We start from the raw sequence: 14,958 nt of genomic DNA, 5'->3' as shown, positions 1-14,958 counted from the left end.
CCCCATCATGCGTTGAGCTGGGACCAGGCTGGGACATGAGTCTTCCTCCTCCGAGTCTAACGAATGGCCTTTTGTACAGCAGCGGCAGTTTATCGGCCCCATGAGGAGAGGCAACCTGACGGTTCCGTTTCACCTCCCTTTTCCACTTTCCACGTTTTCTTCTGTGGTCCCCGTGGAGCCGTGGGCTCACTGCTGGTGGGTGCTTCCAGAGCCGGCTGCTTCATGGAAATCACCTTCACCTTCTTCCCTTTTTTTCTGTCTTAACCGTGACTCACCTTGCAGCGCTCCCCAGCCCTTTCAGAGCCTCCCGGTCCTCCGTGTGAGGGCATCTGAGACTTTCTCTCAGTTGCATACACAGAGCTGGTTTTGTTCCAGGTTATCCATTGGGTGACTCGCAATCTTTCTGAGCCTCAGTTTCCTTTTGCCAAGTTAGAGAGTGGGGCTAGTTGGTTTCTGACACCCTCGGTTACATATTTGCCTGGGTGTTTGTCTCAGCCTGCTAGGACAGAGGCTGTCCTGAATTGTGTGCGCAGAGGGGCTGGGTTGGGATGGGGTTCCGTTTCCATCCTACAGACAAAGGAGGAAGCAGGTGACACTTCACAAAGTAAAGAGGGAGAAAAAGATCCACTTCCTATAAAATAGGAAAGGGGAACAGGTTGAATGTGTGTGTGTAAAAGTGGTTAAGTAGAAGGGGGTGGGGGGAGGGGCAGAAGGAGAGGGAGAGAGAATCTCCAGCAGACGCCCCACTGAGTACAGAGCCCAACATGGGGCTCCATCTCAGGACCCTGAGATCATGACCTTCACTGAAATCAAGAGTCAGATGCTTAACAGACTGAGCCACCCAGGCATTCCTTAAGTAGATGTTTTATTTAATGAAAGGTTGGTATATTTAAACATAATTTTAAAATGAAGCATTTATTTCCCCAAAGCCATCTTTGCTCTGTTCTTTTATCTCTCTGCCTACCTGCCCATGCGTCCATGCATGCAAGCATCTATCCGTCTATCCATCTATCCATCTGTCCATCTCCCATGCCATCATTTATCTCTCTGGCCCACAAGGGAGGAACTGTGGGGGAAGAGCAAATGACCTAGAGGATCCTCAGTGCAACCAGGCTTCAGTTTGTCCAGCTGCATGTCTGCAAGGTTGAGATCCTTCTGGATAGATGTCCAGGGTGACCCATATCCCCCCCTTTTATGTCAGTGACCCCATTCCCAGATGCATGTTTCCCAGGTCAGCCTGGGGGATTGCTGGGGATATATTAGGTTGCACCCTCCCCAGATGAGATGTGTCCTTTTGGCGAGGGGCCAGGAGAGGGAAATGATGTTTCTGGGCAGGCAGGCATAGGGAGAGGGGGAGCTGCCTCCTATCCTCCTCTGAGGGAAGCTTTGGATGCTGTAGAAGTTAGCTGGGGGAAGGGCAGCTGCTTGAGGGGTGGTCCTAGAGGGCACAAAGATGGTGCTGGCTGCAGCTAGATGGATGGTGAGGGAAGCAAAGGGAGACCCCCCCCCGCCCCCATGCAGAGAGCTGGGTGATGGAAGCAGGAGGTGAAGAGACTCTTGCCTTCTTAGGGCCCTACAGCTTCCTTGGTCCTCCTCTCTGCTCCTAACCCCCACCCCTTAGGCTTGGAGAGACCAAAAAAACACAAACAAACAAAAACAAAAACAAAAACAAACCACAACAACTGTGCCAAGAGAGAAATTGCAGCTCCTCAAAAATGGAAAGCAGGGTCATCATCCTAATATTTTGAATGTAGACGGTTCCCCAGAACAGCAAGACGTGTCAGGAATGAGAATGGTCTGAGACAGGGCCCCAGGAACACTGCCCACTCCACCAGGGAGATGAAAGAATTTTCTCTTTCCTTTGCCTTTTAAATGTAATTCTGTCTGCCCTTCTCCCCCAACACTCGCTCAACCCTCTCGCTAGGAACGGTGCAGACATTTAGCAGTCCTGGGAAAAGGCAGGATCCTTTTCATTAACTTCAGCCTGATTGAAGTCCCCAGAGCCATGCAGATTGCATTTTCCTCCCTCTCTGCCTCCCTGTCATGGATCCCTCCCTGCACAGCCGGACTGCTCTGGGCAGGGAGCATTTCTCCAGGGGGACAGAATGAGGCCATCTCCGAGGAGGGGAATGATTTGGGGAGGGTCTGGGATCAGTGCTTTTCAGGGCAGTGGCTTTGTGGAGAGACACACTGGTGTCTTCTTGCCCAGGCCTCAGTTTCCCCTGTACTGTGCGCCCATGTTATCTCACTTTCAGCATGGAGGCAGGCGGGTAGCCCCCTCTGTCTGAGGTTAGGGGTTCCTGCAGAGGGATTGGAGGTTAGAGGCCTCAACCAGGGATGACGAGGTTAACTAGCCGTGGGATCTTGAGAAGTCGCTTATCAACTTCTGCTAAATAAGAACTTAGTCCGGAAGGTTTAAATTTGTTCTAAGGACAGCACGTTTGACTCCAAATTAATTTGTGTATGTGAAAGAGCAGAGCTGCCGCTGTTGAAGGGAGGGAGAGGTGGACTTGGTGGGGGCTCTCTGGCTCGACGACCTGCCCTCACTCCAGTTTGCGGGGAGAGGTGGCTCCTGACCGCGCTCGGGACACGGTGGTTTTTCTCATCCACCCAGAGAACTTCAACTGTCTCCTTCAGGTCCTGAAACTCTTTGGGGGTCCAGATCTAGGTGGGCTGTGATTGCAGAATACAGGAGGACTTCCCATCCTGTATTTCTAAGCCCCATCTGAGCACGGTCCTTCAGTGCCAAGGGCCAGCCCTCTCCCTTTCCTGGGTGCAGAAGGTGTAACGCTTAGGAAATAATCAGCTGTGTAAAGGGGAGCGGTCAAGGAGCAAGGTCGGTGTTTGGCCTAAGAGCTCATATGTTTGGTTAGAGCAAAGGTAGAAGCCAGGAGCCAGGCCGGCAGGGGGTCCTCATTGGGTGCTGGGGAGAAGCAGACTTCCACACACCCTCATTCAGGAACCCTTGAAGGAGGAAGTCATGAGGTTTGCCTTTGGCTCTTTCCCAGGTCAGATAACACCTGAAGTGTATGCTAGAATGTGAGGGAAGTAGTTCAGAATCTCCCAAGGTAAGGAATTCAAGAGTTCTAGAAGTTACCTGATAACCACACCTGACAGCTCGTCACCGCCTTCCCTAAACCAACCTTGGCTAAGCTAACACATCTAAACCGCCCTGGGCCCATTGTACTGTTTCATCCTCAGGAAGGGGAGTTCCCCCTCTCTCTGTGGTAGTGGGTTGCTTCACTGCTCAACCTCTTCCTCTTTCATCCTGTCTTTCCTTCAATTTAACCTTTGACACCTACGCTGAAGTATACACCAATAGTCACGCATAAATACAGCGGCAAGAGAAGAGCTTGCTCTCATCGTGTAAGTTAATTAATTCATTCAAATTATCTGAGTGCCTACTTCATACAGGAAATGCTCTAGATACTGAGTGCCATTTCCTCTTGTCGACTTGAAGGGTGTCACAAGCCCTCTCTCACACTTGTGCTCTCCAGGCTCAGCAACTGGGCCATTCTCACTCTCACCTCTGGGTTGACAATATTCCCCATTTTCCTTTTAAGTCATTTGGCCAACAGGTATTTATTGCCTAATCACCTGTCTGGACTCCTCATCCCTTTGAGGAATGCAGAAGTTACATACGATATAAATCACGGTCTTGTTGGGCATGGTCTTGTTAGGTGAAGAAATAAAAAAATACACATGACAGCACAAAACAGACCCCTTATATCATTAAGAAGTAAATTGCATGCATCTGGTTTCCTTTAAGAGACGGGAAGAGGTTATAAGGCTTCCAGGAAGGTAGGATAGATAGATCCCAATTTTGTTGAGCTAGGGACGTAACAAGTAATAACCAGAGATGCCATGTCTCTATATCCAGACAGATGGATCTGGCAAGTTCTCAATCCCAAAACCGCTGACACGAGGGAAAAGTGCATATGTTGAGATGCCTTGAACATGCTTGTGGTTGATTTCCAGATGAAGCGTCTCAGAACTAGGAGGAAGTAGATGTTCTGTCTCACGCCTTCTCTCTATCTGGTGAACTCTGTTAAGAGTAGGGGGGCAGGGGGGCGGGGAGAAAGATGCCTGCCTGCTGGATTCCCAAGGCCTGGAGAATTCGACATTTGGTCCTATATGCTAACACATGTTGGTGGCTCTGCCCTTGCAAAGGTCACTCCCATGCTCAAACCTCCCTCTAACTTTTCTGTTCCTCCTCTCCACTCCATCCTTACCTTTGCTCAGCTCAAGTTAGAGGCCTAGACGGCATTGTCAAGATCTGAAGAGTAGACGGGCATTGCCGGTGAAATGAAATAATGCCTGGAAGAAGGGTCCAATAATAAATAGCAGCGTGCTTTATGTTACTTTATGTTACGTGCTTTATGTTACTACCTGGGGCTCATTGACTAAGAAAGTAGCACTCACCCTTTTTTGCTACACATGGCACCCCAACAAATTATCTCCAGCATGCCATCATCAAGAGGCATCACTGTATAGAAGAGAGAGGATGAGCTTTGGGAAAATACAGTTTTGGATATAAATCCCAAATACAAGTACTACCTGCGTGACCTAGAAAATGCTATTTATCCTCCATGAAGTCTCAGTTTTCCCATCCGTAGAGTGGAGCTGCTGTCTATCTCATGTGGCAGTTGTTAGGTTAAAAAAGAGAAACCATGGGAAGCAGCAACCACTCTGCTGGACACCGCTGCCATCCTCGACCCTCAGTGTCTCCTAATTTCCTCCTTAACGCGTGCTGTGGCTGGTGCCAGGGGAGCTCAGTCAGGACGGGCGCATCCCTTGTCCACGTCTTGATTCTATAGCTGCCTCACCTGAACCGCCTTATCCTGCTGCCTTTCCACTTGCAAGACTCAGTTCAAACTCTTCTTCTTTCGACGGCCCCCCACCCTCACTCCCCCACCTCTCTTGCTTTATTATGCACAAACGGTTTGATGCTTCCACTCTGCTCCTACCCTCTGCTCGCACTGACATACATGTATCTAGTTTTGATGCAACTGCAGGTTCCTTAAAGGCGGAGACACTCTTACGATTCAGTTTGGCACTCAGTGACTAGTCAAGGGCCCTCATGGCTTGTTGCTTGGCTGTTTTGTAACAAACAGAGGGGCCAAACTGACTGGCTGGCTGTCACGACGAATGCCCCCTTCTCTGGGCACCTGCAGCCTGGGGAGCCTAGCCGTCAGGACTGGGTATGAGGACAGAGGTATAGCGTGCACATTCCCCACCTCATTTCAGCTCTGTGCCGGAGTTAGCACCACTTCCTGTATCATTTTTGGCAAAGTGATGTAAGGAAGCTGAACAGCCCCATTGAGCTTTCCTGAAGGCTGGAGGCACTGGAGCCCAGTGTTACTCCCTCTCTTTCTTGAACCAAACAAAATATTGTTACAGAAAACATGAAATCTTTCCTGTTTTTCGCAAACGCTCTCCAGGCCTAACAAAGCTAGCAGTCACACTCCTTGAATCAAAATAAGCATCTGCCCTTTTTCTCTTGATCCTACAATTTCCCAGCATTTTTGAGCAACAATAAAGAATGTGATTATTTTAGCAATTAATCGTATGCTTCTATCTAGTGCTTTCTGGAGAGGATGCAAAAATATCAAAACATGAACTTGACCCTTTAATACTGATTAAACACAGAGACCCAGAAAATATCTAAACCTGACTCTTATCTTCCCATATTGTACATGACAGTTTGAGGCATTAGCTGTGAACACCTAAATAGTATGTAAGATCAAAGGTAATATATGATGAAGGGAAACTGAGTTACATGCAGGTGGGCAAAGGGAAGGGTTATTTTTACTGGTCCAATTGAAGAAGAAAAAGAAAAAAAAAAGAAAAAGAAGGAAGAGGAGGAAGAGAAGGAGAAGAAAGGGGAGGTGCAGAGCAGAGGGGAGGGGAAGAGGGAGAGGAAGAGGAAAAAGCAGCCCTCCCAAGGAGATGGCCTGTAACTGTATCTTTAGCTTTGGTATCACAGACTACTTTGATAGTAGGAAGAAAGTCAGGGATCCTCTTCCTAAGGAAGTGTTATGCATCTATAAATTCGTGCACAATTTCAGGAGCCTGTAGACCTGCTGAAGTCAACACATAGTCTTTGATCTATAATTTAAGACCATTCATAGAATTGGTGGCACATAGAGAGAGGGCAGCAGAGGGAGATCAAGTCAGAGGTGTGGTGGACACAAGGTGAGAAGGCTGTTGGGTCTAGTTTCCTAGCCCGGAAATACCATGTTTGCCTTTTGCAGTTATGCTTCTCGAGCTCCAGGTCTGGGCAGTGGTGAGTCCGTTGCCAATCAGTGGTCCTGGGGATACCGTGTGCAGACTTGGAAAAGTATCACTCAGGAAGACTCCTTTGTTCTTTTCCAGCTCCTCACAGCCAGTGACCTTGCAGCCAGCGACCTCAAAGGATTTCAGCCACAGGTAAGTCCACTGATGCTTTTGTGAAGCTCGGGAGAGTGAAATGCCCCATAGTTGGGTCATGAGCAAACGAAGCAGGGGCCAGGGCAGAAACCACCATAATGGATCTCCAGTTTCTCTGACAGTCTGACACTGTCAACCTTGACAATGACCTGGTGGCTTGCCCTCTCCTTCCAGCTTCTCCTTCCTGTCTTCGCCAACAAAACCACTTCTTTCTGCTGTCTCTCAATATTTTATAGTTGGGGGGGGGGGTGAAGGCCAAGATGGCTATAATTGATGCATGGTGGTGGCAGCCTAGCAGAGGAAGATGCAAACCCAAGGGGTGGGGGGCTGGGGCTGGACTTCTCCCTGTTTTTCTCTTTTTGGAGACACTATACTTACATTTCTGAACTCTTTGTGTGCAAATGACTTAGAGTCAAGCTGTGGCACCAGGTTAATCTGAGAGTCCCCACAGGCAGTTGGATGTGTTTTGCTGATCACGGGGAAGAAATGGGCCCCCATTGTCTCCAGCTGGAATGCTGTTTGGAGGTCATGGGTGGGAGCAGGCAAGGGCTCTCTGAGGACCTCCTTGGTGTTGGTAAAGATGGGAAATCACCCTCCCTGTCTTTAGAAGGGGACTACTGTCAGTGCAGGAACATGTAAGCATTTCCACACAGACACACAAATACACAGCAGACACAGAGGTCCCTGTGTTCCTTACACACCCCAGTGGAGATAGAGCCTGTATACAAAGAGAGGTAAACCCAAGAGAGACAGCTGTGGTCCTCCACACTGACCCTGTCCCTCTTTCAATATGAACCTCTCTGTCACCTTTCCAACCCAGTGCCTGCCCTAAGGTTCCCATTGTTCCATTCCTCTCCGAGGAGATACCATCTCATGGCAGACACCTTCTGGGACAAAGCCAAGTCATTTTGTAACAGCAAGAATTCCGTGTGTTTGGCAATGTTTTCTTCTTTAAATCTGTTTCACATCCAAAAGCTCACCATGCCCTCACTATCCTATGTGGGGTACATCCTATGTGTTCCCTTATACTGCAGGGGCACTGAGGACCGGGCTCCTGGTAAGAAATGGCCCCAGATCACATGGAGAGCTGGGGACACGAACAGAGAGTGGAAAGTAAGGGGTTTGAGAAAAAGAATGAACAAAACAAAGGGCTCCAAGGGTGAGAGTCAAAGATGAGTCCCTGCACTGGTTTAGGGTGTGGTGTCCTTCTGTCCACCCTTGTTGATCCATTGTTGATACAACAAGGTTTTAAAAATAGATACACAGCAAGCCTTCCAGCAACTGCTGACCACTGATAATCAGTTATTCACACCAATTTGCAGGTGAGCTAAGGGAACATGACAAAAAAACATAAGAAAATTAACATTGACCCATATTTTACAGGTGAGCTAAGGGAACGTAACAAAAAAAAAACCTAAGAAAATCAACATTGACCCATACCCCCGTCCATGGCTACACTCACAGGCAGGGGAATCCCAGCTAAAGATTCATTTTCACCCTAAAATTTATAACAAAAAAAGAGGAAAAAAAGGCTTGTGTGGTGTTTTGTGGCTTGAAAAGGCACGTGGTAGAGACTGAGTTTGAAGAAGGGGTGTGTTTGTGTGTTTGTGTGTTTGTGTGTTTGTGTCTGTGTGCGCATATGGTTTTGGCGTCGATTCTTTCTGAGGTGGTCATGTTCCTGCCGTGTCTGTTGAGCCACATTTCTAGATACTAGATTTCAAGCGAATTGTTAAGGGAAGGAAAAGTTAGCTCTAGCTGGGGTGCGTCCATCACATTTGAGGCCATGACGCTAGAAAGAGATAACCCCACGGTAGCTGGTGCAGACAGCTTACTCCCCTGCTTCTGTCTGACCTTTCCACATTATTCCATTTGTGTTATTGCCCTGAGGCGGGAGACATAAATGCATATTTTTCACTCCTCAGGATACATGTTCCCAAGACCGGGAAGCCCTGGGAATCTTGTGGCCAGAGCGTAATGCCCAGATCAAAGTTAATTCTCCAGGGTTACTCCTAAATCAAAAAGGCCCGATGTGTCTCGGGTCAACCCACACTTTTGGGTGCTTTTCTGAACAGAAGCAGAACTATTAAGGAAATTGTTGCCCACCCGGTATGGGCTGCCTTCTCTCAGCCCCACTGCTCCACATTGTTGGCGTCTGTTGTTTTCCTCTTTTTAGTTTCAGATGAAACAGAGCCCCATGCATCCTGATGTCCACAGTAATTCACGGACACACTCCCTTCCAGGAAGTGTGGCGGACTTTTGCAGGGCGGCGGGTGGAGGGAGCTCACTGAGACCCCGAGGACCCCCTGCATCCCCCCGGGGTGACTGCAGTCAGGTCTGTCAGCTTTCACAGGATTCACGCTTACCAAGTGCATCTAAGGGGTTTTCTTTTCCTCGCTGCCTGTTCCTGCCACAGCCGCTTAGGGAAAAGAGCCACAATGTCCTCACGAATCTTTGACGGTCCCCAGCTTTGAAAGTGTGGAGCAGCAACAACTGTCTTGCATTAGACTGTTGTGTCTCTCTGTCCTCTGTACTTTCTGCATCCACAGAGAGGAGAGGAGGGTAGGTAGATAGGAGTGACTGTCTTTCTGTCCATGATTACTCGTTTGTAAAGACCACATGTTCATTCCTGGAAATAGGCACATTACTTCCAAGGACGAGCCTGAGGGCAGATGCTGAGCTTCCAAGACTGGTAGAATAGCAGTGAGTGTTCTCCCTGGGCTGGTGCACTTGGCCTCTGCACTGCACAGGGGAGAACCATCTCCCAGAGTCAAGCCGGGGCTGACAGGTGGCTATTCTCAGCAAGTTTTAAAGGCTCAGGTGGAAAAGCTTCTGTAATTCACCTCTAAACCCCCCAGGTCCTCCTCTTCCATTTGGTTCCCACCCAAAACACATCTTTAGTTTTTGTTCTCTTATTAGTTTTGCCTTTTGAAGGAACAGACACAGTGAGTCTCCTTTTTTTCTTGTCGTTGGGTGGTTGCAAATGAGGACCCTCATCCCCTTTGTGCAATCATCCCTCTCTACCCCCATGCGAATAAAAGCAGGTATCTTATTCCCATAGTAAAATCCACCAATCATATGCTTTCTTCTCCATTCTTCTTTCCTTTTTTATCCCCGTGCCCCCCTCCCCCCAGTATAAAAGCTGTAAGTATTCACTGTAGAAATTTTGGAATGTGTGAAGGGAGTCAAAAGGTACAAACTTCCAGTTATAAAATAAATAAGTCTTAGAGATTTAAAGAAGAGCCTGGCAACTATAGTTAAAGTTGCCAAGAGACTAGGTCTTAAAAGTTCTCACCCTGGGGGAAAAAAAAAATTGTAACCTGTGCAGTGATGGACACTATTAAAAAATATAACTTAAAAAAAAAAAAAGAAATCTGGGAAGTACAGAAAAACATAAAAAATCTCCTCTTACTCCACCCCAGAGATCTAGAAAATGACACTTTGGGGTATAATCTTGCAGTCTTTGTTGTACATCAATATATATGCATCTCATTGGATTTTATAAAATGTGATATTAAATTTTATATGTTTTTTGTTACCGTCTTTGAATGCTTTCCATGTCAACTGCAGAATCTTCTAGCAGCTGGCCATTTTTGTCTGCTCGCTGGCTGCATTGTATGTTTACCACTACCTCTTGCTAGACATTGCATTACCTTTGCGGGCTGTGATCTCCAGGAGCAATCCGAGGCAAATGCTGAATCCATTGCCCTCATCTAGGATACAGGTGCCATCCAAGGCTTCTAGGCAGTTAGTTCTTTGTTTCTTGGCTCCTGCAGGATGATGATGATGATGATCTTCTTCTTCTTCTTCTTCTTCTTCTTCTTCTCCTTCTTCTTCTTCTTCTTCTTTGAAGATTTATTTATTTATTAGAGAGGGGAGAGGGAAGGGCAGAGGGAAAGAGATAGAATCCTCAAGCAGACTCCTCACTGACACAGGGCTCAGTCCCAGGGCTCTGAGGTCATGACCAAAGGCAAAACCAAGAGATAACCGCTTAACCAACTGAGCCACCCAAGTGCCCCAATGTGAAGCCTTATTATTGTTTGCAGTCAGCGTCCATGTGAATGTGCCCATGGGTACTGGTGCGCACACTTACAAAAGCCCGGGTGGGGAATGTGGTGAAGAAATTATCACAGCATGAGTCCCACACTCAGACACAGGGTTTCACCTGTCCAGCCTCGGTGCTGGGAAAGTGAGCTTGAGAAGACTCATTCCCCCAGAGGAGAAAGGCCACTAAAGCACTTGGTTCTCACCTACTTTACAGACTCCCCATTGTCTCACAGGAGAGGAACATACTCATTTTGGGAAAAATGGAGTTTTACTTCCCGTGTGTCTTGTGATAGGATCTTCTGGGGGCAAGTGTAATTAATAGTTGTCCTGTCGAAGGTAGCCATTTTTAAGGAACTTGCCAAGTGTTCATTGCTCTTATGGCCAAGGGTACATGGTAGTGGGAGGTGAGGAGAAGGTATATCAGGACCCACAGGAAGACATTTTTCAGTATTGAGAAAATGGCTTTCTGTCACCGAGTTGCCATTTTATTCAAAGGCACCCATGGAGACCTTTATGTGGGGCTCCCTGCTGTGCAGACGCTTCCCCAGAATCCGTCAATTCTGTAATGTTCTGCCACTGATACCAGCTCTGTGACCCTGGCACAGTTACCTCATGTCTTTAGTTCTCGTTTTCCTTATCAAACAAAGAAGTTGTGTCGCTTATCTCACAGATAGTTGTAAGGATCAAATGGGACAATGTTGTGAAAGCAGCCTAGCGTGATGCATGCCACATACAGTGAATTCAGTTTTTTCTTCCATTACAGAACTACAGGTTAAATTATTTCAGAATTCAGGAGAAGGAGAAAATGTATCTATATAGAACACGATTGGAAGTCTTCCAGGTAGAGATGTCATTGTACCTGGGCCAAGATAGTGATAGTGAGGTGGTGAACCCATTCAAGGGTCGGGGAAGTGGGATGGAATCCAAAACAAGGGTGGAGATGCTTGGGAATATTCTGGGGACTTGGAGTGGAGAGAAAAGTTACAAATTAGGCTGGAACCAAGTTGCAGAATGTCTTCAATGTCTGGGGAAGTCGTTGGATTTTTTTTCAAAACTGAATTATTATTGACATTTTCAATTTTATACCAAATTGGGTGTAATAAATCTCCATATTATTAACCAACTCCTATTATCTATTATCTATTATCCAATTTAAGTGGTTTGTTGCCACAAAAGCCCTGGCTTGTAGCATTTGCTGATTTCTATGGTGTAAATATCCCCACCATGACCAATTCTAAGCTGCCAGTGGTTTAATGACCTGTTCACAAAGTCACTGATACTCAGCTTTCTGGAGCTGGTACACTTGCTTCCCAGCACACTGCTGCGCCAGCTTCAGTGCAATTACCATTACCATTTGCCAGTCTTACTGTATCTACACTCCCAGATAGATAGATAGATAGATGTATATCTATATCTGTATCTATAGTTATAGAAATATAGTTTTACATGTATATAATTATAATTTTAAGTTGGGGGAGTATTTTTTAAAAATTCCAGCCATCCTGTTATTCCACTCATAGTTATTTCAGTAAGCTTCTCTAAGAAATAAGGGTTAACACACACACACACACACACAAAATCACAATGCCATTATTACACCTATCAAAAGTAACAGTAATTTCTTAATATTTTCTGACACCCAGTCCGTATTCAGATTTCTCGATTATCTTAATATGTCGTTTTACAGTTGATTCATTTGAATCAGGACCCAGAGTTTAGATTTTATAATCCATCCGAGGGTGGAGCCAGTGAAGGTTTGAGGGTGGGGAAGAGCCAGTGCCGTGAGGGGAGACAGTTATGTCATAGGTAGTGGGTGGGATGAAGTGAAGAAGGGACCCAGTAATGAGCCTGTGCCATGGGTCCATTTGAGATGTAGGTCGGCAGGGCTGCTGCTGAGGGGTCGAATGTGAAAGAAATTGTGGAGGCATAATCAGTGGAGCCGGGAAATATTTGGCTGACTGGAGAAATGGGGGTACCATTAATCAAAATGGGGGGCTCAGAACAAAGTGTAGGCTTAGAAGGTCCGGTGTTCATTTCTGTATTAAAAATAATTACGGTCCAGTGTTCATAGGAGGAGAGTTAGTCATCGTTGAATGAACCATACTCCATTTCCCTCAGGCCTTACCATCAGTTCTGCTCCTGTATCATCAGGGGTAGAACCATCTGCATAATATCCTGGGCTCCATGAGTCCCATCCCAGAAGTTTTTAATGCAAGAACCCCAAATATTTTATGAAGAGAAGCTGCTTTTTAGGAAGGTATGACCATGGAATTATCTGAGGAGAATGATATCCTAACTGTGCTCATCTCCAGAGAAGGGGTCCTGCCAGTAGCCTCTGGCTCTGTGATGTTCTGTGTGTTTGATCGCTACAAGCAGTGCTCCTACACTGAGAAGTAGCAGCGTGGGGTGAGGAGTTCAAGTTCTCTCCCAGGTACTTTCTTGTTAGCATGAATCCCTGAGTTCCTAAGTCGCTCGTCCTTCTAGATTTTCCAGACCATCCAGCCCCTGTTGGACTCAACAGGACGAGTGTACACATGACAAGGACTTACTCAGAGTATAGTAGAGGCCCAGACAGTGCTCTCTGAGCTTTACATGTATTATCACGTTTACTCTTTATAACATCTTTGTGAAATCAGTAAAAATATCGTCCCCACTTCACAAGCACAGAGAAGATAAAGTCACAAAGCCTCTAAATGTGGCAGAGTTGGGATCTGAAGCCATACAGTCTGGGCCAGACTTCTGTGTCTTAAACCACTTCTGCTGTGCCACCTTGAACCAGAGCCTCTCCATGCTGTTACATCGGTCAAACCCAGACTGACCACCAGTAACACATGGGCCAGCAGCCTCCTCTTCACCTTTGTACCTTCTGTTGAGTTTTCTTAAACTTCACCAGGTTCCAGGAAAACACAGTCGGCACATCTCAGAGGAGTAGAGGGGACTGCCACAGAGCATTGTGGGTACTTCCATCTTGGCAAAGAGTTTTTGTTGTTCTCATCCCTGTCCTTCCCTGACTCCCAAATACAGAATCCTGAAGGTTGTTGCCCTTTCTCCAGAGGAGGGAACTGAGTTGAGGCAGAGGGAGACAGTGGTGTCTCTTGTCTCAGATGCACAGCAGTGAGAAAACAGGTCGGCTTGTTTGGAATTCACCACATCATAGCTCCTTTGCCATTTGTGGAAGAATCATTCCAAAGCAAGACAGCACCTAAGGAAGTCCCACAACTGATGCTACCTCCCTCCCCCACCCCCATTTCAGAACAGGAGGAGACGCTAGTGAGCAGCTAGAGGACTGGTTCTCAACCTTGAGAGCAGGTGGGAGTAACTGGGGGAAGGGGTGACCTGTAGAAACTACAGGAGCCAGGTCTCAGCCCGTTCAGGTAGTCTAGGTAGAACACAGAGATTGGTGTTCGCAGAAGCTCCCTAGGACTGAACTCAACCTCCTCGCTTTCTAGATGAGACCGCAACACAGAGGAAGTCTTGAAGAGGAGGGAAGGTAAAGGCCCCCACATTCAAATATTGCCCCCCCTGCTTCAGGAATGTGCCATGTGCTCCCCTTGCCCCCTTGCCCCTAATCCCCGCATCAGGCTCCTTGAACCCAGAAGAAAGGGCCGTCCAGGCAGAGAGGAAGCATGGCTAAGCATGGATTCTGAAAAGCCTGTGCCTGTGTGCTTCCTCTGCTGTTTTCTCAGCAGTTGAGATCTGCACAGTATTTTAAACTAGCTAGTGATAGTGTTTGGGCTTCTGGTCTCCTCTGCTGCCTAGACATGCTTTCTGGACTCAGAAAAATATCTAAATAGAGATGGCTTTGCAACGCTACCCCAAGAGAGAACACATTTAGTTGGCCAGCACACCACACCACGTCCCTTGACTCCAGGAGCCAGGTTGCTTCTCTCCAGACCTTTCTTCTGGCTTGCCTTCTACCTGCAGCTGTGCACCTCTGCTCCTTGTTCAATACCGTTCAGCGTGTGGGCTGCAGACCGGTGCTGGCCTGTCCAGTGTGTGTCACTGGCCCAGCATGAGATACATCTAGAAATGGAATATTTAGAATCCTCTATAGCCACTCAATGTTCCCGTGACATCTAAGCGTGTGATCGTTTTCCTACTAATTTATCTTTATAGTATTTTAACCAAAGAATCCTACAAAAACATAGGTTGGGGTAAAAATACCTGGTCGTTCATCCATAATCGTTTGAGAAACTCTGTTCTAATTGTGCGGTTTCCTAGTTCTATCAAAAGGGTAGGCTCTGGACTCTTGTTTTTCTTTGCCTTTTTCTGTGAGCTCATGTGAATATATTTGTATTACAGATACAAATCCCCTCTCCTTTCCCACCTATAAAGGTGTCTTTCTGTTTGTAGGATACTTACACAAAACGGCGATCTTTTCCCATAATTCCTAAGGTAACCCACTTATTTATCTTTTCATACATGGATATCTATGACAATAACAGAGCATCCTCAACAAAAATATTTTGTTAAGGTGCACACAGC

The 14,958-nt window shown here is 46.9% G+C and overlaps 1 protein-coding gene across 3 annotated transcripts in view; it reads left to right on the top strand.

The window, feature by feature from the left end:
• SETBP1 (SET binding protein 1) overlaps positions 1-14,958 on the top strand; it is a 363,123-nt gene that overhangs the window by 178,427 nt on the left and 169,738 nt on the right. For all 3 annotated transcript variants that reach the window (XM_047696858.1, XM_047696859.1, XM_047696860.1), the window contains one exon: positions 6,376-6,429. In XM_047696858.1, the coding sequence (XP_047552814.1) occupies positions 6,376-6,429 (54 nt within the window). The remainder of the gene's footprint in view (positions 1-6,375; positions 6,430-14,958) is intronic.

This window comes from Lutra lutra, chromosome 12 (genome assembly GCF_902655055.1).
Source record: "Lutra lutra chromosome 12, mLutLut1.2, whole genome shotgun sequence".
Classification (NCBI taxonomy): domain Eukaryota; kingdom Metazoa; phylum Chordata; class Mammalia; order Carnivora; family Mustelidae; genus Lutra; species Lutra lutra.
The sequence above is the reverse complement of the archived record's forward strand: the minus strand, read 5'-3'. Positions and strand labels throughout refer to the sequence as shown.